Below are 26,084 nucleotides of genomic sequence, written 5' to 3'. Positions count from 1 at the left end.
GAAACTTTCTGTCAGCCTAGAGTGGCGGGTCATCATCATGGGATGATCTTCATGGTAAGCTCTGACGTACAAGCCTAATTAGACAGACAACAATCCTAATTTGGCTTGCAAGGCCATTTTCTCCAAGCCATTACCACCTGCCCCACACCAAACATCATATTCTGATCTGTCACAGAGCTCTATTGTAAACCTATGTTTCACTGGTTTTGCTAACAGAAATTACCAGTGTCTTAGGTCTGGTATCCTTCAAAGCCAGCCAACACCCACAATATATATCATGAACATCGCACAAAAAAATAAACCTGAAATAGATTTCAAATATCTCATTTACCCTCCTCCATTGATTTACCTTCCAAAAAAGAGTAACATTTTTCTGGTTCCTTACTGAATCTTCATTAATGGTTCTCCAGAATTCAGGTCCTCTCAAGGGAGCTGGGGGGGTGAAAATACAGTAAGAAGCAAACAACAACCTATCTGGTTATAAATTTAGTAAAAAAACAAAAAACACCAACCCCAACAAACTGAAAGCATACAGGTAAGACACTGACTGACCTTTGATATCCTTAACAACTGTATAGGCGGGTCTGCTCCAATCACTCCAGTAGCCCACTCCATCAATCACACTGCAGCGCACCTGGATGACGTATACTGCGCAGGGATCCTGCACCTTTGTGCTGGCAGAGCTAACTAATGGATCAGAAACCTCCTGCACCTGCAACAAAAAAGGATGTTTAAACAAACAAAAAATCAAACAAAATCATTTCTGAGTGACAGGCCAAGATCTTAAATCTTCAATAGGCTAACTGCTACTTAATCTTCATCCAATTTGTAGGGGCCAAAGCACTCCCCAGTGCATTTTTCATTGTGCAAGTCACACATAAGCTGACCTGAAGAACAGTTCTCCCTGGACACTGTCACAAATTGTCACCTGTAAAATATGCCCAAATTTCAGCCAGTTACCACTTTCCATTTTCCTTCTGAAAACAAACAAACAAACACTGCACCAGAAATGCAATGAATTTTGTCTTTGTGTGTGTTTACTAAGCCAGCCAATGTTAACAGATTGGTGTAGTAAAGCATCCCATCATTTTTTCATAGACAAATAGGCAGAAGGAGGTCAAGAAAGGTCATGAAGTTTATGGGGTGTCAGCAAATGGGCACAAACCATATTTGTCCAACCAAGGGCAATTTTCTACCAGGAGTTAGAAAAACACCCCACAAAACTATTAGCATTGGTTCTCAGTTGTAATAAAGTTGTGGGTTTTTCTTAAAGAAAGATTACAATATTTTCATTACATTTTACTTTAAAATATAGTTTTTGTTTGTAATTGTTCATAATTGAAAATAACCCATCATATAGTGGAAATCTCATTGGCGTGGAAAATACACCCCAGTTTCCCCCTCCCTCACACACAATGGGTGAAAGTTGATCTACTGAAGATAGGCATGTCACAAATGTTTATTTTGCTAGACAAACAAAATGCTGGAATCCACACATTTTTACAAACTAGCAGCAAAACGCCATTGCACCCTTGCATCTCATGATGCACAGGCTAATTTAGATTAAGTGTGGCCATACCTCCCAGGCAATTTCTGTTCCGTTGACAGCATACCGAATCTGAAACTGGAGGTCATTCTTTGGAAGTTCTGGGTTTTTCCAGCTCACATTCAGCAGTCCCGCTTCCCCTGTAATTTCTGCTTTGACACTGGAGGGAGAAAACGGCTTCACTAGAAAGTTAAACAAAATAAATTTTACTGGTTTATGAGGTCTCTAATAGAATCTATAAAGCTGTGTGTCAGTTCTTCCTTACCAAACTGGCATTAGAGCAATGTATTTTTTTATATATATTCATTATAGCTGTATCCTGTCTTCTTAACAATTCATTTATTACATTTTGTTAAAAATATTTATAGCTTGACCATCATCTATACACTGGTACCCAAAATGGTGCCCTACAAGTGTTGTTGGACTCCAGCTCTCATCATCCTTAGGGGGCAAGGCCTGTGATCAGGGATGGTGTCAGTGTGGTCCATAAACATCTGAAGGACACCATGTTGGCTCATTCTGATGCCAGCTTGCTATACAGAAGCATGGAATAAAATGGGACAGGCCAAAATAATGCAGCAAAGCAAATAACATAGACAGAAACAGGGACAGCCAAATCAGCAGAGTACTTCAACAATCACAAGTATAAGACATTAAGATGCCTGGGTAGATAGATAACTAGGAGCCATAATCAGCGCAACACTGGCACCAGTTATGCTTCTATGAGGAGAACATTCTGCAGCTGTGGTGCCATCACAAAAGAGAGGCTGTCTTCCTCACCACAACATTAATAACTTGTACCGGCAATGGAACATAGAAAAGAGCCTCCTCTGAAGATCTTAAGGCACTCCTTCATGCAAGAACTGTTTTGTATGTACTTCAGTAATTTTGAAGTTTTTCAATACCAGTTTAAAAAAAGCAAGCACAAGGATGGCCGTGGTGTGTGTGTGTGTGTGTGTGTGTGAGAGAGAGAGAGAGAGAGAGAGAGAGAGAGAGAGAGAGAGAGAGAGAGAAATACAACTGGACTAAACTATGGTTTCAAGGGCTAAAATATATTGTGTGGCATTCAACTAAGTTTTACACAGAACAGATCCATTGAAACTAATGGACATAACTAAGTTAGGCCCATTAATTTCAGTGGGTCTCCTCTCAATAAAACAATCTCAATCTCAATAAAACAATCCACTGAAGCAGAACTCTATGCTCTATAAAATGGAAAAACACAGGGAGAATAAAAATGTCTTCATATAGGTACCAGATGAGCCTCACTTTGGAGGGCATATTCCATAACTAGGGTGGTACCACCCCAGTTTAAAGCCATGAACATTTCGTTGTTATTAACAGCTTTTCTTTTCAAAATGTTCATAATTCCTTATGTTCTATTCCACATGCCATCTGAAACGTTGGGTATGATACTAAGCGTATCATCACCAAGAAGCTGAGAATCCATATGAACTGGGTGTAGTTTGGGGATAAACTCCCTATGAATGGTATATGTTCAGTTGGAGACAAGTTATAACAGGGGGAAAGTAACAAGGAAGTGATGGAAAATGGAAAAGGAGATGAGGAATATTGAAAATTAAAGCCATTGTTGGAAATATCTAGTTATTGCATGCTGTGGTAATTCATACACTTAATTTTCTTTCAGTTTTAATAAAACCAGCTGTCACTGGCCATCACACAAGCTCACCATCATTGACTGGATAATTTAAATACCATAAGAAAAACAAATGCTTAGAGAAGAGACCATAGTGTGTGTGCATGGGCTGGGGGAGATAAGGAACTGGAGGGGGCAGGCACAAAGGCACTTATGCGAGAAGGAAGCATATTATAGTTCTGTAATTTACAGTTTTCAAATTAAAGTCTGAATTACTGTGGGGTGGCTGGGATTTTCCATATTGTATGCATCTTGAAAGTGTGGCTAGGGTCCAGAATCCCCCCTCCTCTTAAAAGCTATTGGTATTCTACAAAAGTGAAAAGCTACTTTACAAACTACTTTTCCTCGGCAACATCATTTGAAAGAAACTCCTAATGAATTGGATAGCATGCCCAAGTCCCTTGAGAAAGGCAATATACTGCAACCTGTGGGTACAAAAGCACCAGGGGGAATGGCCATAGCTCAGTGGTAGGTAGAGTCATATACCCTGCATGCAGAAGGTCCCAGGCAGGCCCAAATTTAAGCAACTGGAGGCCCTGGGCTAGGAGACCTTGGGAGGCCCAAACTTATCAATGATCCACTCTCAGAAAATGTTTTCACTTACCTACTTCTTTTGGAAGGATACACACTGGTGGTGATGTCACTGTCCCCAGTGAGTGCTTAATCTCGATCCACATTGTGTATCCAGACAGGAGATAAAAAGGCTGAAAAATGCACTCGTAAGAATTATTCCTCTGTGAAGTGCATTCTTTTACCTCCGAATCAGAAGGCATACTTGGAGACTCTGTACAATACACATCACTCCTTAAAAAGACATGAAAACATTGTTTTCAGTTTAGCTATGAGATTATATGCATCTGGAGATTAACAATGCAAAACTGTCATTTGTATATGCTGTAAAAAAACCTAATACAGATGAGAAAGCCCTCAAACACCATGTTTTTTACCCATCAATTTAACAAAATTTGTTTTTAAGAATTTCTCTCTGCCTACTCAGCTGAAATGGACTAAATATCTCTTTCAGAATCAGTCATTTAAAAATGGTTCCCAAAACCAAAACAATCCCTGTGAACACTGAAAAGGGAATAACAACTCATACATATAATTATTCTTTGCTGTTAAATTACCTTTTTCACCAACATATTTTTGCTTATGAAAGGTATCATGGTGCTAGATTTGCAAGCGGGACTGAATTCCCTTGCAAAACAGAAGTCAGGCTTATCCAAGGGAAATTCTTGTGATATTTTGAATGCAAAATAGATGAAGCAAGTGAAGGTTTATATCTCCCCACTGGCTACCTATAACCACTTTCCATGGCGGGGGGCAGGGGGGTGTTACAGCCTTCCAGGTCAGTGAATGGAACCTCAAAAAGGTAATGAGCTTATACTGACATTGCTGTGGGTTATTCTTAGCATTGAAATGGCACCCTCATATTAACATGCTTCAAGGCTTGGGCCTAGACTGAAGCCATTGCTATCCCCACCATGTTCTTTTACCTGTTCTCTGCATCACTGCCTTGTCCCACACTGCCTGAAGCCAGTGGTGCATTTAGGTAATTTTAATCTCCAGGTTTAATACTCTTACAGGGATCCCCTCTTCCGATGGTAATGTGTATTAATTCACTTTGAACCAGTGGCGTAGTGTGGGGGGTGCAGGGGGGGCCGGCCGCACCGGGCGCAACATCTGGGGGTTAGGGTTAGGGGGCGCAAATCCACGGGTTAGGGGGCGCAAATCACTTGCCTTGCCCCGGGTGCTGACAACCCACGCTACGCCACTGCTTTGAACTGCCTCATAGGGATTATGGGAACTGTAGTCCAACAACATCTGGTGGGTACCACATTGATTATCCCTTTGGTAAGTCTATTTGGATCTCGGTACCTCAATTTTAGAAATTAAGCACTATTGAGCTGTAGTCTAAGGAACTAACAAAACATTCAACCTGAGCAGGGCAAATTTTGCAGGAACACATCAGTTTGCATCCTTGGTCATTGTACTTTAGGCTAAGCAAGGCTGCTCTCCATTTCCATTTTAGGTCATGGCTACTCAAACAATCATTAAAAAAGGTTCTTAATGTACCTATTACAAGATAAATATAAATGCACAGACCTTGTGACAGATCCATATCCATCTCGCAAGCAGACACCTGTACAAACGTTCCCTACATTAATGTTTTACATCACAGATGTGATTTGCCCCACTTGACCAAGCCAAGAGTTTGAAGTCTTTCTGAAATTAAGATGTGCCCAGCTCCTATTCAGTTTCACATTAGTTATTCAGCAATGGGCAATGTATTGGCAATTTCACTAGAAAAAGAGCATACCTTGCAGCTTGTTTAAATCACTGGGAACCCTGCCACACAAAATAATAATAATAATAACTGGCTCTAATGTACATCTTGTTGGGAATATGAATGAATTATTCTAATACTGGCCTAAGAGCGTGTTGGAAAGCAGGGGTGGGTAATCTGGGGCCTTCCAGATGTTGTTGGACTTCAGTTCCCATCAGCTGAGCCAGCATGGTCAATGGTCAGGAATGATGGGAGCTGTAACCCATGAATACTTGGGGGATCCCAGATTCCCCATTCCTGCTATAAAGAATCAAAACTACCAATTCTATCTGGAATCTCTCAAGGTAGATGGATAGCTCAAAATACAGATTCTTGAGTAATTTTTATAAAACATGAATCAGCTATACTATTCTCTTTGTACACTATTTTGCAGGCTGTGGAAACTGGTGAAGAGACAAGTTTCTTAATTTCCTTCTCGCTCATTGGTAGCATATTTTCATTTGTGTGTGCACTCATGAACAAAAATTATTCAAGGCTATATGTTACCCTCAATTTTTAAATAAAACTTGTATTTATTTTTATAAAGCATTTCTCGCACACAGAATACTTCACAATCCTTTGTCTTATTCTTCTCCACAATTACTGTGAAGTAGGTAAATAATAATTTCATTTTGAAGGTGGGGAACTAAGGTTCTGAGAGAGCCTACCCAGAGATCCCACAGCCAAGCAGCTTTGAGCCAAATCTAATACTCCTTTCCCTGGCAGGAAACCTCAGAATTGACATGTTGCTGCTGCTGCTGCTGCTGCTGCTGTTGCTGCTGCTGCTAATACTATTTTGTACTCTGCCCATCTGGCTGGATTGCCCCAACCACTCTGGCCGGCTTCTAGCATATATAAAACACAGTAAAACATTAAACCTTAAAAAGCTTCCCTATACAGGGCGGCCTTCAGATGTTTCCTAAATGTTATATAATTACTCATTTACTGAGGGCATTCCACGAGGTGGGTGCCACCACCGAGAAGGCCCTCTGCCTGGTTCCCTGTAGCTTCACTTCTTGCAGCGTGGGAACCGCCAGAAGGCTGTCAGTGCCAGATATCTGTGTCAGTGCCAGACATATGTATCCCTTCAATTCTAGGAGATGCTCAGATCTGGGTCTGCAACTGCAGAATAAACTTGAGAGTGAGTTAGGCTGAGAGGCTTTCCCAGATTTCCCATAAGAAGGGATTTGAACGGGTTTTCTCACATATGAGCCCAATACTCTAAGTACTGCACCACACTGGTTCATTTGACAAATTCTCAGCTCATAACAAATGGTAACAGTATGCTAATTGCAGTGGATCTTTGTGAAATGTTAGCAACCTGGTGTTATAGCTTCATTAAATCAAGTCCAACATTGTTGCCTCTCACATGCTTTCCAAGTACAGTATGTGTTTTTGGGGTGGAACACCACTGTAATTTGAGAAACGCCCGGTGAATGAATGACTAGGATATACAGTGAAACCTCTACTTATGGACGTAATCAGTTCCAGAGGTCCATCCGTAAGTCAATCCAATTGGTGGTAGAAGTGCCATTGTGCACAGGCGCATTTGGCGGCAGCACACTTCTGTGCATGGGCAAATTGCGGCAAACCAAGTATTTACTTCCGAGTTTGCCACAGTCGCAACTTGGATCAGGCCCAAGTAGAGGCAGTCATAAGTAGAGGTTCTACTATAAAGACACATTTGGCCTGCATTTTGACAGTACACTTAGAAGTAGGAATGTAAACACTGCCACGTTTGTATTTTGATAGGCAGGTTTACCTGGCAGCTTCCCAGCTCACTATGCCATAGATTGTCACTGCTAAATGCCATGCTTTGTCTCCAAATGTACCACCGTTAAAAACATATTGACTCATAAGCAGGCATCCAAAGCACTTCAAATGGTTTTCTGCGTCTTCTAGTGGCATTACTTTGCTGTTCTCAATAGGTAAGAGGCTATTCCAGAGCAGCACACCAAAAGGCATGAGAGAATGGAGTTGTGGGGTGGGGGTGAGGAATCTTCCCCACCACCCCCAGTGCAAGGTGAAGTGCTTTGCACATGCACATAGACATCTCTGGATATGACTGTCCCACAATAAGCTCCATATTGATCTTTGATATTATAAAAGCACAGTTCCTTAGCATACACCCAGTGAAGCTGAGTAGCTGTCTAGACCTCCCACTTCGTCTTACACTCACATGGCTCTGTTTTGCCTCTCAGTATAGTCATAGCTTATTCAAAAACAAAACAAAACACTTGTGAGCTCCTGTTTACTCACTCCACTTTGGCAGCAAGTATATGTGCTCCCTTAGAATGACCCAGCTCATGCTTTGATAAACATTAGTCTATTTCATACTGCTTGCCTCTGGTTAGAAATATGTCCATTGTGCCCTGCAAGTGTTTTCAACCCACCTAGCAGGTTCACCCACTTCTGATCAAATAAGAATCCAAATGACTGTGGCCACAATTCCAACTAAGACTTCATAGCAAACCTATGTTCAGTGGCACACAGCAGACATAACCAAGTACTGAGCTAGTGTAAAAGGCGAGTTGGCACTCAGTGATATAAAATGTCCAACTGGGAACATAATAGGTAAGTTCATATGGGTCTCTGGAATCCTTCTGCAAACATCTGCTTTGAATGTTACATTTAAAAAATAGATAAAAAGAAACTATGGTTTAATGTGCATATTACTGAAAAGTTATCCGGCCCTGTTGCTGACATGAAACAATGCAAGCTTTGGCTTGCTGGGACCTTTGAACCTGAACTTGTGGTTGGTTGGTTGGTTGGTTGGTTGGTCATAACCAAACATAGCAAGGCAAAGGTCTACCAGGCTTGCGTTTTGAGCATGCTGCTTTATGGAAGTGGGTCGTGGGCAACTTACACCCAGCAGGAGCAATGCCTCAATGCCTTCCATATCTCTGTGTCAGGAAGATTTTAGGCATCACATGGCAGGGTGGAGTCTTAAACAAATGTGTGCTCTCCTAAGACCTCATTTCCAACATGTTCTCAGCGACATCTACTGTGGCTTGGTCATGTCCACAGAATGGAAGATGGCAGGATCCCCAAGGGAGAGCAGATAGCTTCCACATTAGGGCTGTTAGCAGACCAACTCTGCAGAACAAAGATGCCTGCAAACATGACATGAAGGCTGGCAACATTAACCTCGCCATACGGGAATCCCTTGCAGACTATTGCAGTCTGGAGACAGACAGGTTGTATATTCACAACAGTGACCAGAGGCGGAATGACTTTTGGAAGAAACACAGAGAGAAGAAACGCCATGTTGAACCTGTAGCAGCAAAACTAGATATCTTCATCTACACACCTACAATACAACATGTCTCTTCTGTATTGGTCTTCACAGCCACAAACGCTGAAACTCTCCAACAATTCTACTTTACCCCTGAAGGTGTACTTTTCCATTATCTTCCAAGACAGATGAACGTCAACAACTACATAAACAAAATTTCTTCTTGGGTGAAACAAACCATGAGCCCAGGTTCAGTTCTCATTATAAGCTGCACTCTGGCTTGTTTCCTGGAGCAGCAGGAGGGAGGAGTGCAGTGAGACCGTCTGACCAAGTGTACTATCCTGGTGCTCATTCACATTAAACCATAGTTAAAAACAAACTATGGTTTAATGTGATGTGTGAGCTGGGCCACCGGTTCTTAACCTTTAACACACTACCAACCAAGTATACACAGGCATAAGTAGCACTGTGGTTAGTAAAAGGAGAAATATGCATGGTGGTTATTGTATTCAACCCGGAGGAATGGAACTAGGGAGTTGCTTTGACAGAAGCACTATATATGGGTGAGTCTTAAATTGGCTGATTGGTTGTTGTTTTTTTAAAGTACTGAAAGTATATTCTATATTATTAGAATGGCCAGACATACCTGTGGCACATAAACCTTTCAAGCAGGCAGCCAGAAAGGAAATTGCTTATTTAATTGGCCCCTCAGTGGCATATTTAGCTGTATTTTCCCTCTTAATGTCAGACAAACAAATGCAGATTAAATCAGTACAATTCTCTCTGAAGATTTAGCACAGGATTTTTTTATTTTTTTTATGAAAAGTATATTTCAACTACCAGCATCAAGGGAAGAATAAACATCAACTCATGACTGACCTCCGGTTGGAAAAGCATTGCAGAATTTCACCTGCAAAATTTCAATCAGTGTAAAGATCAAGGGATTTGCTTTTTTGCTACACATTGTCTCTATCTGAACTATGTGCAGTGTTGCAGTGATACAAGATTATGGTGATTTAGAAACTATGGGCCAGTTCAGACATAATTCTGGCATGGCTTCACATTACCTAAACATGCATGGATTAATCTTAGGCACATAGGAACATATGAAGCTGCTTTATACTAAATTGTACCATTGGTGCAACTAGTTCAGTATTGTCTACACCAGCCTAATTGCTACCAGAGAGATATGCTCTACTCCCCTTCTATCCTGCCATGGCTGTGAGATCTGTCTTAAACTAACCACAGCTCCATGTTATGTCTGGACTTGGATGACTGTTGTTAGTTGATACAATGGTTAGTGAAGAAGCCAGAATGATACACCATGGCTTGATTCTAGCTTGTTTGAACTAAGCATAGTTTAAAGTTGTTCTCATTGGTGAAATTGATGCATGAGATAAAAACAGTGGCCCAGATTTGACAGAACACTAGAACTATGACTTAGAGACAACTACTTACACATCTCCTGTAGAGAATTCCAGAGGTGACACGCTACTTAGAGAAAGCCCAACAACTTGTTACTTATACAGTAACTGTGCTTCCTGAAAAAAGGAGATAATAAACCAGGCCCCCTCAAGGCACAATAGGGAGTATATGGGTGGAAGTGTTCCTTCAACACTGGTCATTTTAGATTTTTAAACTGGACACCATCTGTTTTGAACTGATCCCCAAAACAATATCAGTAACCACTTTAGCTTCTAAGGCTTCTATTATTCAAGACCTTCTGTCAGACATTTTCAGGAGTCTAGCTGACGCAATCTTGACAATGAAAATTGTCAGTTACTCACTTTTCAGAAGACAATGGCTTAAGTCCTACTATAAGCAATGGAAGGAGTGAGTAGCAACTAATTTACGTCTCATTTTAATAGGACTTAGCAGTGGCGTAGCGTGGGGGGTGCAGGGGGGCCGGCCGCACCGGGCGCAACATCTGGGGGTTAGGGTTAGGGGGCGCAAATCCACTGATTAGGGGGTGCAAATCCAAGGGTTAGGGGGCGCAAATCCACGGGTTAGGGGGTACAAATTACTTGCCTTGCCCCGGGTGCTGACAACCCACGCTACACCACTGGGACTTAGCAATAATTTTAGCTGGATTAAATCCTTTTACTGACCTCTGAACACAGAGTCAGCAATGTCCTATCAGAGAGCTGATCACTTGATGCAAGTGATAATGGAGATGGGAATGCTTGGATTTAGTCCCCTCCTCTAAGCAAAGTCTGATGTGATAGAGCCAATAATATATTCACAATGAGTAAGCGTGCTCAGCACTATCAGGAATGAAGTCTCTAGTGCCATACATCTAGATTTTCTATGATATTACTGGTCAATTCCTAAAAAAAAGCTCAACAACTTTTGGGGTGTCCTGGTTTTTACTTTTTGAAATATGGCAACCCTATTAGTGAATCTCAAACCTGGGACCTCAGTATATGAGATAAACATTTAGCCTAAACATTGCCATTAAGATCACAGCAGACTGGAAACAGGGGAAAGACGTATAAAAAAAATAATTCCCAAACTAATCTTCCTGATTATAAGACTTTCTATCTCAGGATTTCCTCTTTGATCTAGCAAAAGTGGGCCTCAGACCTGATGCTTGACTGTCCTAGGCTCAACTACATTTATTTGCTTCCTGCTTTTATCCCCCACCATTTCCAATGTGGCACCTTTTCACAAAACATCAGATTAAAATGAACATGTACCTGTAGTATCTCAACAGCAAAGTGCTCTCCGAAAGCAGTGGGTCTGTGTTGGTGGACCATCTGCAAGTCATTTTTTGCAAGTTGCCATATGTTTCACATGTGATGCTGATATTAACATCTATTTAAAAGACAAACTTAATCAACAGAAAATCTAAGAAAAAATGGATTTACCAACAATAATTTAAAAATAAGCAGGGATCTTACCTATTATATATAATTCAGCATAACGGTGATTACATTCCTTGTTTTCATTACAACAGTATAAGGCATTAAAGAGGAAATTCCCTCCAGGCTTCATAGCATTTAAGTTGACAAGTGTTACTTTGCCAATGTAGTCATTCACAAGTGTGTACTGATGCCTAGGGATTTCTTTTGCTAAATTTAACCACCAGACTATCTTCTCCGATGAGATTACTTTATCTTTGGTTTTGTAAATACAATAAAAGGAAACATTTGTTCCAACACTTGCCAGGATTTTTGAAGGGAAATACATGACTTCTGTTACAAGAAACAAAGTGGAAAAAGACAATAGAGACAAACATTATAAATTGGAAGAAAACAATCACATACCAAAATGTATGCAGTGCAGTAAACTTTCAATATATATATAATGAGTGCTAATGATAATTTACAATAGAAAACAATGAATATCCCTTTTCTTCTTAATTGTAGTGTTTAAGATTACTTATCCAACCTGTCACATGTGTTTTAGTCTGTTTTTAGCTTATTGTTGATTTTCATTTGTTTTTGAAATGAAATTTGTTGTTGTCGAATCATCTTTCTTTAACTGCCTTTTATTGATAATTTCAGTGTTTTATTTTGTAGACCACTTCAAGGTTTTATTACAGTCAAGTCGTATATAAATTTTGTTAAAGAAATGAATATATATATATATATATATATATATATATGCAGGTTTTGGTGTCCTCGGGTGTCTTCCCGTGTAAAAGTTGGGGTGTCTAGGCGACGTTTCGACGAGGTCTCACTCGTCATCTTCAGGCTGGTGCTTTCGGCTTCTTGTTACTGGAACAGAGCAGGATCTCAGTGTTTGAGTTCCTATAAATACTGTTGAGGGGGTGTGGTGTATAGCCTCCAATGTTCTGGGCAGAGAGGAAGTTCCCAGGCTAGTGTGCCTTTTCTTCTTTTGTTCCTTAATTACTTGAGGGATATCTTGAGCGATTTCTTGAGTGATATCCTGAGTACCACTTAGGTGGGTCATTAGGTGTGGATTAGTTGCTAAAGTCTTTGTGTCTTGACCTCTTGAACTTTGTGAAGAGTTTTTCTGAGAAGATGGCTGTACTGCACTTAGTTGTGCTCTGGCTTGGCTTCGTGTATAGGGGCGAGCTGTGGTTTTGTGGCCTGTGTCAGCCAGATCTGTGTAGGGATTGCAGGGGGGTGCAGCATCCGGAGGTGCCACCATGGTTTGGCTACTGGATGGTTTGGACAAACAAACAGACGAATAAATGCACGTATCGCAGAACACAAGAACGCCGTCAAAAAAGAAGAAAAAACTTCCTCTCTTTTCCAACACATGAAAGAAACAGGACACGAAATTAATTTTGCAGATTCCAAATTGCTCTTTAACATGGAACATCACCACAAGAGAATAATCATGGAAGCCATCGAGATAGAGAAACACCCTCACAACATGAACAAGCGTGACGACACATCCCGCTTGCCAGACATCTGGAAATTAGCCCTCCCCACAAAAACTGACACCAGATCCAGAGGCACACAGAACGCCATCACCAATCAACCACACCAGACCCAAACCCAGACCCTCTCCACAGATAAATTACAGACACCATCCAGTAGCCAAACCATGGTGGCACCTCCGGATGCTGCACCCCCTGCAATCCCTACACAGATCTGGCTGACACAGGCCACAAAACCACAGCTCGCCCCTATACACGAAGCCAAGCCAGAGCACAACTAAGTGCAGTACAGCCATCTTCTCAGAAAAACTCTTCACAAAGTTCAAGAGGTCAAGACACAAAGACTTTAGCAACTAATCCACACCTAATGACCCACCTAAGTGGTACTCAGGATATCACTCAAGAAATCACTCAAGATATCCCTCAAGTAATTAAGGAACAAAAGAAGAAAAGGCACACTAGCCTGGGAACTTCCTCTCTGCCCAGAACATTGGAGGCTATACACCACACCCCCTCAACAGTATTTATAGGAACTCAAACACTGAGATCCTGCTCTGTTCCAGTAACAAGAAGCCGAAAGCACCAGCCTGAAGATGACGAGTGAGACCTCGTCGAAACGTCGCCTAGACACCCCAACTTTTACACGGGAAGACACCCGAGGACACCAAAACCTGCATATATATATATATATATATATATACAGTGATTTTTTTTCTGGGAGGATGCAGGGGGATGCATACCCTAAACATTTTGTGACTCTTTGTACTTTTGTCCATTTACTGTATTTACTTTTCCCGATTTGAACTATAAAATGGTGATTTTCTTGAGTCAAAATGAGAGTACTTCCTCAACATTTTTTATAGAAAAAAACACTGTATGTGTGTGTAAAATTTTTAGCTACAGGTGGAAGGTTCAGTCAATTTAAGTATTCAGTGAAAGCATACATAAGATACAGAGAACAGCAAACAAGAAATGGCATGCACATGTATAGGAAAAGGAGTCATACATTGAAAAAAGGGCTCAGAGTTTTTCTGCATTGTATACCACTCTATGAAGGAGAAACCATTTTGTCAGTTTAAGAGGACCAGTGTGGTGTAGCGGCGAGGGTGTCAGACTAGGACCTAGGAAACCTGGGTTTAAATTCCCACTCTGCCATGAAGCTCACTGGGTGACCATAGGCTATTCACTCACTCTCAACCTAATGTACCTCACAGGGTTGTTGTGGTTCGAGGACCCGACCCCCGCAATGTGGAAAGAATACACAAGGACACGTGAAGAATGAGGCCGGGCGAAGGCTGTCGCCGCAGCAAAAGGCTGCTGAACACGCCCCCCCTCAGGCACCTGGTTGGATGCCTGCTGAGGGGCGTGGGCGCCAGCCAGGTGAGGTGAAGGCAGGGGGCTAACGCCCCCTGCTAGGGGCGAAGCTCAGGCTCCCGCCCACAACCACTCCCCTCTCCTGCAGGGAGGAGAGTCTTTATAAAATGGGAAGGCAGAGAACTATTTACACCACTTTGAGATCCTTGGGGAAAAGTTGGGGTGTACATGAAATAGATAAATAGATAGATAGATGATAGAGATAGATAGATAGATAGATAGATAGATAGATAGATAGATAGATAGATGATAGATAGATAGATAGATGATAGATAGATAGATAGATAGATAGATAGATAGATAGATAGATAGATAGATGATAGATAGATAGATGATAGATAGATAGATAGATGATAGATAGATGATAGATAGATAGATAGATAGATAGATAGATAGATAGATGATAGATAGATAGATAGATAGATGATAGATAGATGATAGATGATAGATAGATAGATGATAGATAGATAGATGATTGATGATAGATAGATAGATAGATAGATAGATATAGATACAGATAAATAGATAGATAGATGATGATAGATAGATAGATAGGTAGGTAGATGATAGATAGAGATAGATGATAGATAGATAGATAGATAGATAGATAGATAGATAGATAGAGATAGATAGATAGATAGATAGATAGATAGGTAGATAGATGATAGATAGATAGATGATAGATAGATAGTAGATAGATAGATAGATAGATAGATAGATAGATAGATAGATAGATAGATAGATAGATAGATAGATGATAGATAGATAGATGATAGATAGAAATAGATAGATAGATAGGTAGGTAGATAGATGATAGATAGATGATAGATAGATAGATAGATAGATAGATGATAGATAGATAGATATAGATAGATAGATAGATAGATAGATAGATAGATAGATAGATAGATAGATAGATAGATAGATATAGATAGATAGATAGATAGATAGATAGATAGATAGATAGATAGATGATAGATAGATAGATGATAGATAGAGATAGATAGATAGATAGATGATAGATAGATAGATAGATAGATAGATGATAGATAGATAGATAGATGATAGACAGACAGACAGATAGATAGATAGATAGATAGATAGATAGATAGATGATAGATAGATAGATAGATAGATAGATAGATAGATAGAGATAGATAGATAGATAGATAGATAGATAGATAGATAGATAGATAGATAGATATAGATAGATGATAGATAGATAAGGTTTTAGCAACTCAGTGCCGCTTTGGTGCCCACAGCTATGCACATACTATTCTTCAAGAGGACTCCAAAACACACACACAAACACAGTGCAGATACAGAACATCATAATACAAGCGATCACTATAAGTGATCATAGTATGGAAACATTTAGGTCAAATGTCCATATGCTCCAAGCTCAGATTCTAGTACTCCCAGCTTAGGGTGCATGTCACACGAAAAAACAGTTAAATAATTGTATTGAGGCACAGTTGTCCCTAGTGTCCTAATCAGGGTTTATTTTTTGGAACTTAGTCCTGGCACTTCCCAGGTGGGTGCCATTGCCATTCTAAGTGAATGATGGAGGTGTTCATAGTGAGTTCTGGCACCTCTTCTTGTGGAAAAATAGCACTGGTCTTAATCCTTTGGTGGGTGACAAAACACTGCCAGAGTAACCCAATTTGATCACTAATTGGCAAAATACTACAATGAAGTGTTTCACTATAAAGGGTTAGCTTGCTGACTCCTGCATAGTAACTCTTTAATGAAAGAATAAATTTCCAGTGCAGTTCAGTTCAGAGGGAGTTCCCACAAACCAGGCACTGCAATATGCAGCATTACCAATTTACACTAAGTACAGCCTTCAGTGTTAAATATAGGTCTGAACATAATTCTAATTAAATACATAAATATATAATTGTTTAGTTCCAGCATTTTGTACTTCTGGTGTTAATGCACTGAGGTGAATACAAAACAGCTTCTTTGCTGCCACAATTTCATTAATGGGTTAATTCTTTTTCTATTGGTTTAACACTAGAATTAGCCATTGAGAGAATAGCCCTATCTGAGTTCCCTGCAGGGAAGATATTACCCTTCCTAAGGTTCTCGTCATGCTCATCACAACATGGTATGTGACCAGTAAAGCACATGTTTGCTGAATATTAATATTTCATCTTATGCATTAGAGACTTATAATCCTTTACTACATTGTTTCCCATACATTCTGTGTGCATTGCCAGAAACAGTTTCTTACAATATACTGGCAAATGGGATGGAGTCCGGAAAGCCAATTGCTAGAGGCAAACAAAGGAGTGGGTCCAGGACTATTTTTCCTTGACTGCACATCCAAACTGAACATACCCTTGAGATCTTGTAAAGAAACTGAAAAATGCTTTCCTATTCACAAGCACAGGAATTGTGTTTTCTCCTTCCTCACACCTGAACATGATGCCAGAACTAAAGCATGAAAAAATTACAGCCCATCCTTCCGTCACCCTAAAAGTTTTTCTTTCCTTAGAAAATGGGAGAGAGACATGTCTTTCAGACACACTATGCACACTGATGCCTGTCAGTGGGGTTGGCCCACTCACCGGTGGAGAAGTTAAGCACTTTCTGTTTCCATAAAAAAGGTGTTCTCCAAGTGCTTTCCCCACACCATAATAATGGATAGCTATTTGCTCATAGAGGGAAAAGTAAAATTGGCCTCCTTCTTTCCTATGCCCTTTTAAAATGGGGGGGGGTTTCTTTGGGGGGGGGGTTATTGGGTTGTTATTGTTTTTATTTTAATTATGAATTTTGTGGTTTTGTATTTTTATTTTATTCTGTAGACTGCTCTGAGACCAGTGGATATAGGGCAGTATATTAATAATTAATAATAATAATAGTAGTAGTAGTAGTAGTAGTACTGTAGATCCCCTGGAAGCATCCAGACTTGTGGGAGAGTTTCCCATCTTCTCAGTAGGATAAGGAACTCATGGGGGAATATCCCATTAAAAAAAGGATCCCTTGTATCATTCTCCTACTCAGTGGTCACTCAGTGCCTATAACTGGGCTCTGCCCTCAGAGAACTAGAATCTGAGTTTGGAGGTGGGGGGAATGTATGTGCATAAAGCAGTTTCGCATAGTGACTGGATTAAGTAAGAAATGTCCAGGAACTCTTTAATCATTTTGCTCTTTGAAAGTACGACTTGTTCTGTGGTTTCCAGATGCAGAACCATGCCACCCAGCCTGGCCTGGTGAAGAAAGTCCACACACATATATTATTCCTATAACATGTATTCATACATCATGCCTTACAAATAGGGATATGTTTTTCAAAACAGATAATGATCATATGTTGAGATTCATAGGATTGTAGGCTTGGACAGGACCCCAAGAGTCACATAGTCCATTCTTTGTCTTCCACAGTACTAGCAAATCAGATTTCCACCGGGGACAAACCTTGTAAATTCAAGTTATAAGGTGTGCTCCAGTCGCTCCAAAGGCCTGGTCCGTAAAGGCTTTTGCATCGGACTTGAACTACATATGAAGAATCAAATAGTGTATTGCTTATGATCAATGACGTTTCCCTGGTCTTCTCAACCACCTATTAAATTATGTCAAAAACAAACAGAACAACACTATTAATGCCACTCTTGCAACACTTTAACTTGAAGCCAAGACATACATTCAGATATGATGTGGGCTTATTATGGCCATAATGCAAAGAACTGCATGTAGGAGTTCCATGTACACCTAGAGGTTCTTCCAGATCTCCATTTCAAGTCACCACCCACCAAGTAGTTTTTGGATTAATGTACATGGGGAACATCATTAGGTGGAATTGCCAATCCTAATGTGTTCACACAGAAGTGGTTTCTATTTGCTCACACATCTGTTTGGTTTCTGGCCCAAACTGTGCTTGCTTAGCATGAGAGTTCAAAATGTATTCAAAGAGTGCGTTTCTACAAATAGCTTGAGCTAGGCCAAAGTTATGTGGTCCCATTAAAGGTGAATTTTGCCTTAATCTCACTTTAAAAAAAAAACCAACCCCCAGTAATAATCTTGTGCATCAGTGCCCCTACAGCACAAACCATGTTAGTGCAACCCAGTAAAACTCAAGTAATGAGTTTTAATCCCTTTGATCACTTTAATTCAATTGATTTCAATAGTACTTTGGCAGCAATGTTTACTGGACCATGCCATGATATGAAACTATCACTGTTTGTATTAGTTACATGAAAAAGTCTATAGTTCTATTTGTGTTCAGAAACTTTTGTAGTGCATTATTGATATTTTATTTTTTTTAACAAAATTCTCACAAATGAAATGTTAAGGCTGTTAATATTAAGACAAGGATTTTCTAGATCAGAACTTAACTTTCATCTTTGGCTTGCTTATTTCATAGAGTGAATTTGGGAACAAGAAAAGCATCACCTGCCAAACATTTTCAGTTGAATTTGCAAAGCATTTTATTTCATACTGAAGTGGATGTGATATTGATGCTGGGCGAGACCAAGATATCTTTAACTGTCCTTCGTCTGTCATATCCATATGCAGATGTGATGGAGGTTCAGGCTTTACTGTAAAACATTATAATCAACAAGGTAGTTTAAGCATGCTGGTTACTCTGAATAGCCACTTATATTCCCATTTTTATTTTATATTCATTTTTCATAATATATGCATATTATACATTAACATGCATACACACAATGATGCAAAACGTCTTTCAAAGTGACACAGTAACTGGAGCATGCTTTTTAACCTTACGTGGCTTTAAGCTATGAAGGATAACCTACTGCCTCATGCCCCAGTTCACTGAAAGTATTTCAACATATTCATAAATGCTTTCCTGAGTTGCGGTTGTGGTCTGGAAGAGCTGTGGTGGCAGCTTGTTCAGTTTCCAAAAGAAGAAAAAACAATTAATTCAAAATCCCTCTATCATTCAGCATTTGAAGGCTTGGAAGAGAGGCTTCATAGCTGGGATGTAACAATGAAATGGAACCTCAGCCTACAGTTGTAGTGGTGAAGCAATAAAAGTGAGGCGCTTCTTTCAGTGATGAAGAAGACAGTGCAAAAGGATGACATAATGATTTCTAATTCTCAGGGTGACTAACAGCATTCCCTTAATTGTACAAAAGCCAGAGGGGATGTTGTAGGGGACTTAATTGTCAATCCACAAACAGTTGTTAATTTTAAAAAACAAAAACATGCAAGCCACATATGTTAAATGCAAACATGCATTTGGTCCTTAGTCAATCCTATATTGAATGCAAAATTCCATAAGCAGAGGCCCTTAGGGTGGGTGCTGTGGCCAAGTGTTTACTGTGTCCTGGAAAGATCAGTAGCCTCTGCTGGATGGACTTGCACTCCCTTTGAAATAAACCTGTGCATAGTCTGGGCATTCTCCTAGCTCCATCTTTGTTACTCAAGTACAGGTGGCCTCAGTGGCTAGGAATGCCTTTTATCAACTTTGGCTGGTACAGCAGCTATGGCCATACTGGTTAGGGATAGCTTGGAGACAGTGGTCTGTCCACTGGTGGATGACAGGATTGGTTTGCTGCAATGCACTCTGTGGGGCTTTGTCCTTAAGGTTGGTCTTGAAGATGCAGTTGGTGCAGGATACAGCTACTAAGCAGCTGACCTAAGAGACCTACCAACAGCATGTTGCACTGCACTGACTGCCAATGTGCTGCCAGGCTAATCCGTAAACATGGGCCCTGGCTTTCTGAGAGACTGTCTAACTTCCTCCATGGACCAATGCAGTCTCTACAATCCTCAGGAGGGCCATTCGTAGAGGTACCATATGCTCCTGTATCTGTTTGCATGGTCACCTTTAGTGTTCTAGCACCAACCTTCTGGATTTCCATTTTGATGTTAGAGGAATGCTGGCAATGCTAGGCTTCTGAAACTTCAAGATGTTTTCTTTCAGATGAGTGATTCCAGCCATACATACTGGTATTTTCTGTTCAGTGATTTTTATCTTTTTATGGTTCTAGCCTTGTATATTGGTTGGGTATTACGAAATGATAAACAGTGAATAAATACATCTAAGAAAACAATTAAAAGTTGCTATTGGGACTTAAAGTACAATTCAAGCATTTACTGAAAGCACAGTCCTATACATGTTTATTTAAAACTATGTCCCCCTGAGTTCAATGGGAGTTACTCCTAGGTACTATATATGGATGCAGGGTTGCAACCTTAACTGGATATAGTCAATGGCTGTGGTCCAGAGGACTGATTGTACACACAAGAGTATATTCCTTCAAGGCCTTACAGAGGATTTGATGTGAAATGAACTCCACCTAGTGCCATTTTTAATTCTAGATATAATTAAGCTAGATAGTACAGTTTTAAAGTAGCAGGCCACTCAGTGACATGATTTGAAAGAATCACTGTGGCATTATTCCTATAATCCCATCATCTTTCAAAAGCATTAACCTAATTTGTAAGCAACATGAAATGGTCATTCTAAAAGGTTTCAATTAATTACAAAAAAGATACTAAGAAAAATAGGCTACTGAAATGTTCTTTTCATTATGGTGAGAATGTTAAAACACTAAACAGTTCATAAATGGTCAAATGTTCATAAGGAGCTGCTTCTTCAGCCAGAAAGCAACAAAGCATTAAAAGCTTCCGCCATCTGATTGTACCATTTCCCATGACTTGATTAAAAAGCAGAAGCAAAGCTTTCACCTTTTTAAATGCTAAAATTCTAATTTTAAAAGAATCTGTACCTTGATTTTAAAACACCCATTAATAAGCAACCCTTTAGAACTTTATTGAGTCTCAGAGTCTTCTGAATGTACTAGAAAACTTTTTTTTCTCTCAATTGTCTTTTTTCATTGAGCTGGAATGAAGAAGATTCTAGGGGTTGGAATGAGATTTTCCAATAATTTTTGATAGTGATGTCATCCTCAAGAATCCAGGCAGTTCATTTGAGTTAATGTATACATATTTATTTTTTCAAATCCACATTGTGCTGTGAAGATGCAACAGTTTAACGATTCCAATAAATGAATATTTATTTGCACATAGTATGCACGATCCAGCCAGAGTTAGGCATTTAAAAATTCCATGGATTTCAGGAAGGAGTCCTGGGTACAAAAATGGTTATTTATGGAAAACACGTCAAATGGCTGTTTTCTTCAAGCTAGTAATTTTGGCAATTTTACCTGCTTTCAGATGAACATTTCCTCCATGCAAAACTTAAAGCCCATTCTTAACTTTGTGCTGGCAGTACACCTTCAACCATTCAGCTGGTTTTTGTTTCTGTGAAGCAGGCTCTAGGATCTTAACTATTGCCACATTAGATTTGACAGTGGCTGTTCTATGTTTACACTGCTCCAGCCATGCAGAAAGAGGGAGAGCATCCATCCAATTATAAGAAGGGGGAAATCTTGGAGATCGATCTGCCGTGACACCTGATTACTTTATGATCGTCAATCAGCAGTTTATAACGGGTCCGGCACACTTCTTCAAAGCTGCGCCACTGTTGCTCCCTTCAGGTCACGGCTTAGCAGAGTAGAACACACAGCGGTGTAAAGCAGACTTACTTCCTTCTTCTGGCAAGCACACACAGACAGCTCTGTCTATTTACAGCTCTTTATTGAAACATTTCAGCTACAAAGACCGGGGCTTCTTTCAGCCATATCCAAAGGCACGTCTTTCTCTCTCACAGATACACAGAGAGAAGTGAAAGTACAGGGAAAAACTCCTCCTCCTTAGCTTCTAAAAGCTTCTGTCTCCTCCCGGCTTACGTCTGACGTCGGAATGTGACGCACACTCAGAACCCTTAACCATTTAAGTTCTGAACACTCACACCCCCCCTTGCGTTGGATTCCGACTGCACCTGTGGAACATCCTCAGCAAGACTCTGTGAGATCAATCCCTTCCCCAATGCCTTGCGCCCTCTCTTGGCGTCCCTGTTAGGCAACTGTGGAACCACCTCACAACTCTCAGAATCGCACTGTGCGAAACTTACCCACGCACCTGTGGCCTGGTACCTCTCTGGTGGAATACCCTTTGTTGTGCGACTGGACCTCCTAGGCACAAACTCAGGTGTTCCCTCTGACTCACTTTGATCAGCAGGTGTGTCCTCTGCATCATGGGATTCCCCCTCTGACTTAAAGCGTCTTCGGATCCTCTCCATCACACTCACAGGAGAACTAGGCTCACTTTTGGGCACTCTCTTTACAACTTGTGGAGATGCCACATTCTGCTCTTGACCCTGGTCAGTGACCTGGTCGTCATCAGCAGCCTCAGCCTCTTCTTCCGCCTCATCAGAACTGTCTTCTGGATCAGAGAGACATTCTGATAGAACATCACGCCTGACAGGAGACTTTGACTTTACATCCTCCTCACAGAACTCAGCGTGTTTACTGATCAGCACCTTACTCTGATCACCTGAAGGGTAAGCAAACCGCCATGCACGGGCTTCTGGCTCATACCCACAGAAGATCATTTTCTGGAATTTGGCTCCATCTGGCCCTCGCAAAGCCTCAGGCGCAGAGACAATCGCAGGAGACCCAAACTTGCGCAGAAAGTGAACCTGGGGTTTGCGGCCATTCAACAGAGAAAACGGAGTGTCACCTACCAGCGAATTGTAGGTCCTATTCCAGGTGAAGCATGCAGCTCTAGCCGCCTCCAGCCAAAACTGTGGAGGTAACTCAGACTCTGTAAGCATCACCTGTGCTGCCTGAACCAGAGCTCCACTCCTCAGCTCTGCCACCCCCCTCTGAACTGTGTGACGTATCCCTTTCTCGTGAAAGAACTTCTGCAAAGCAGAACCAGTGTACCTAGCATTTCTGTCACTGATGATCGCTTGCACTCTGGTGGAGAACCTTAGTTCCACCCCCTCAATCCAGCTCTTGATCAGCTGTGCTGCATCCTCCTTGGATCTGAGACCATGACTCCAGGAATTCTGCGAAAAATCATCCAGAAAAGTCAGCAGATACCTGGCTCCCCCTAGACTCTGTTCCTGGACAGAATTGGACAGATCTATGTGTACCAGCTCAAAAGGTTTGGTGGTAACCCGTTCCACCTTTGGGTAACTGCACCCTCTCACCTTTGCCTGCTTGCAAGTGTCACAATTAATGGCACTTCCACAATTTTGAATCCTACACCCCTTGGCAACCTCGGGCAGAGTCTGCAAGTCCTCTACCGACCCATGAATTGTTCTCTGATGCCATACGCATGCACATGAGGCATCATGAGTGGGAACTGTAGTACGCTGGTTGGGAACTGTAGCACGCGACGCTTGTGCTTTCTCAACCTTCCCCTCACCCCCAAGAGACGTTTTAAGAACGAAAAGATCATTCTGTCCCCGTTTCACTTCAACAAGTCGTCTTCCTTCTCTGGAGATTGTGCAGGAATCCCCCTGGAAACAAACCTGAAAACCCTTTTTTAACAAATAAGGCACAGATAACAAACAGTGAGGCATCTCTGGGATGGTGCACACTTCGACCTGCTCCTGCAAAACAGAAAGGAACAATGTACCACAGTTAGTGACATTTTTCCGCTGTCCATTTGCAAATAAAACAGTTTGTCCTGTGGAAATTGCTTTGCAATTCCACAACGTGACTGCAGGTGTCTCAGGAACCATGTTGCGGTTAGCTGCAGAGTCAATAACAAAGCAGAGCTCGGAATTTTCCACACAACAGTTCTCAAACACAGCCATGCTAGCAGAAACTTGATAAGACTCTTCCTGTTTACCACGACCACCTGGTTCAGTTCCACGCCTGCCTGTCTTCCCAGGCCTGTTGCCACGGAAACCCGTCTGGTTCCCATGAGAAGTGTCCTTGCCAACATCCTGCCTCGGCTCTCTGCTCCGGTGGGGGCTACTGCCACGCAGACGTTGAACTCCAGTGGAAAAACACTGCCCGGGGCTGCTGCCAGCTGGCCTGGCCTTCCTCCTTCTGGAACGGCGCCTCCCACCAGCCTGGCCCCCCCTGAAGCTCCTTTCTGCTTCAGCACAAGTGAAAAGTCCTTTAAACTTGCCTTTGGAACTCTTCGCCCCCCCGATCTGCTCACTAGCGCTCCTAGAGGCCAAGACATCGGGAACAGGGCCTGCCAGTCCAGCCTCTCCAGGACCCAGTCCATCACACAGACGTGTAGAAGCATTACAACAGCTCCCCAACACTGTCCCAGCCCCCATTGGGCTTTCTGGGCATCCTTCAGCCTCTCCTGGGCTTCCTCCAGCCCCCCCTGGCCTGGCTCCCGCTGAGCTTTCACACACACTCCTCAGCGCCTGCCAGGCGGCCTGGGCCGATTCAACGCCCTCAAGATGAGGCTTCAGCGATTCATCAACGCATGCTCTGAGCATATCCAGCTCAAGTTGCATTCTCTGCTGGCTATCTTCAGCCCACGCAGCCCCACAGCTTGCAACGCCTGTTCCAGCTGCTGGCCAGCTAAGGGGTGATTTTGGCTCCCATTGGCTTGCTTCCCAAAGCCCCTCGACTAGGAACCATCCCCTTATTCTTCTGCTCCATATTGCCCAACTCTTTAGAGTGAGCTTTTCCAGAGGTATATTCTGGCTTTTGGCCATCTTCTCCCGTTCTCCCAAGGTGCCCCAAGCTGTACTTACTCCGTACTCAGTGCTCAGTACCAGCTCCTACGGCTCTCCCTTGCTTGGAGTAACGATTCCAGCTGCTTTTAGCTCCAGCTGCTTCTCAGCTTCCAGCCAGCTCTCTGTATCAGCAGCTCTCATTGCCTCTTAGAAGCAGGCAATTAATCATTCTTGCTCTCCGGCATCCAGTCAGCTCCCGTTGGCCTCCGACGGCCCCTCAGCCTCAGAACGCTAACTTCAAAGACATTCCTGGAGCTCACACCGACCGCTTTACGAGCGTTGGCTGACCTTCCATAACCTCTTGGAGATCGATCTGCCGTGACACCTGATTACTTTATGATCGTCAATCAGCAGTTTATAACGGGTCCGGCACACTTCTTCAAAGCTGCGCCACTGTTGCTCCCTTCAGGTCACGGCTTAGCAGAGTAGAACACACAGCGGTGTAAAGCAGACTTACTTCCTTCTTCTGGCAAGCACACACAGACAGCTCCGTCTATTTACAGCTCTTTATTGAAACATTTCAGCTACAAAGACCGGGGCTTCTTTCAGCCATATCCAAAGGCACGTCTTTCTCTCTCACAGATACACAGAGAGAAGTGAAAGTACAGGGAAAAACTCCTCCTCCTTAGCTTCTAAAAGCTTCTGTCTCCTCCCGGCTTACGTCTGACGTCAGAATGTGACGCACACTCAGAACCCTTAACCATTTAAGTTCTGAACACTCACACTCACCTGGGAGGAACGCAAGCAGGACACTCCTCCTGCCTGCAGATTCCCTACATGTCTCTTAGGGAATTCTTTCCCCCATACACTCTTCTCCTCAGATGAGCTCCAGTACCAGAAGCAGCATAAGAGGAGCTGCAGGGGGAGAAGTGCAGGGAGAGTTCTGCACTATTTATCCAGATGACACTTTTGCTTTTGGACCCTTACTTCCCTCTTTTTCTGTGTGACTGAGGCAGTTCAATATTCATACACACAGAACTTGCCACCATCTTGCGTAGTTCTGCGCTGTGCCACAACAACCACATTTTTAAAAATAAAATGAAAAGGATTTTGCAGGCATG

At 41.8% G+C, this 26,084-nt stretch overlaps 1 protein-coding gene and 1 long non-coding RNA gene across 6 annotated transcripts in view; one reads left to right on the top strand and one right to left on the bottom strand.

Annotated features, from left to right (window-relative positions):
* Nucleotides 1–26,084, bottom strand: part of LEPR (leptin receptor) — a 57,817-nt gene that overhangs the window by 4,975 nt on the left and 26,758 nt on the right. For both annotated transcript variants that reach the window (XM_081915734.1, XM_081915735.1), the window contains exons 6-13: nt 18,888–19,033; nt 17,913–18,057; nt 11,665–11,958; nt 11,461–11,578; nt 3,808–4,007; nt 1,580–1,728; nt 553–712; nt 350–432 (exon numbers count right to left, since the gene is read on the bottom strand). In XM_081915734.1, the coding sequence (XP_081771860.1) occupies nt 350–432; nt 553–712; nt 1,580–1,728; nt 3,808–4,007; nt 11,461–11,578; nt 11,665–11,958; nt 17,913–18,057; nt 18,888–19,033 (1,295 nt within the window). The remainder of the gene's footprint in view (nt 1–349; nt 433–552; nt 713–1,579; nt 1,729–3,807; nt 4,008–11,460; nt 11,579–11,664; nt 11,959–17,912; nt 18,058–18,887; nt 19,034–26,084) is intronic.
* LOC309372368 overlaps nt 1–26,084 on the top strand; it is a 66,743-nt gene that overhangs the window by 37,098 nt on the left and 3,561 nt on the right. The gene's annotated exons all lie outside the window — the stretch shown is intronic.

The sequence above is a fragment of the Podarcis melisellensis genome (genome assembly GCF_964234715.1).
Source record: "Podarcis melisellensis genome assembly, chromosome: 6".
Lineage (NCBI taxonomy): Eukaryota > Metazoa > Chordata > Lepidosauria > Squamata > Lacertidae > Podarcis > Podarcis melisellensis.
The sequence above is the reverse complement of the archived record's forward strand: the minus strand, read 5'-3'. Positions and strand labels throughout refer to the sequence as shown.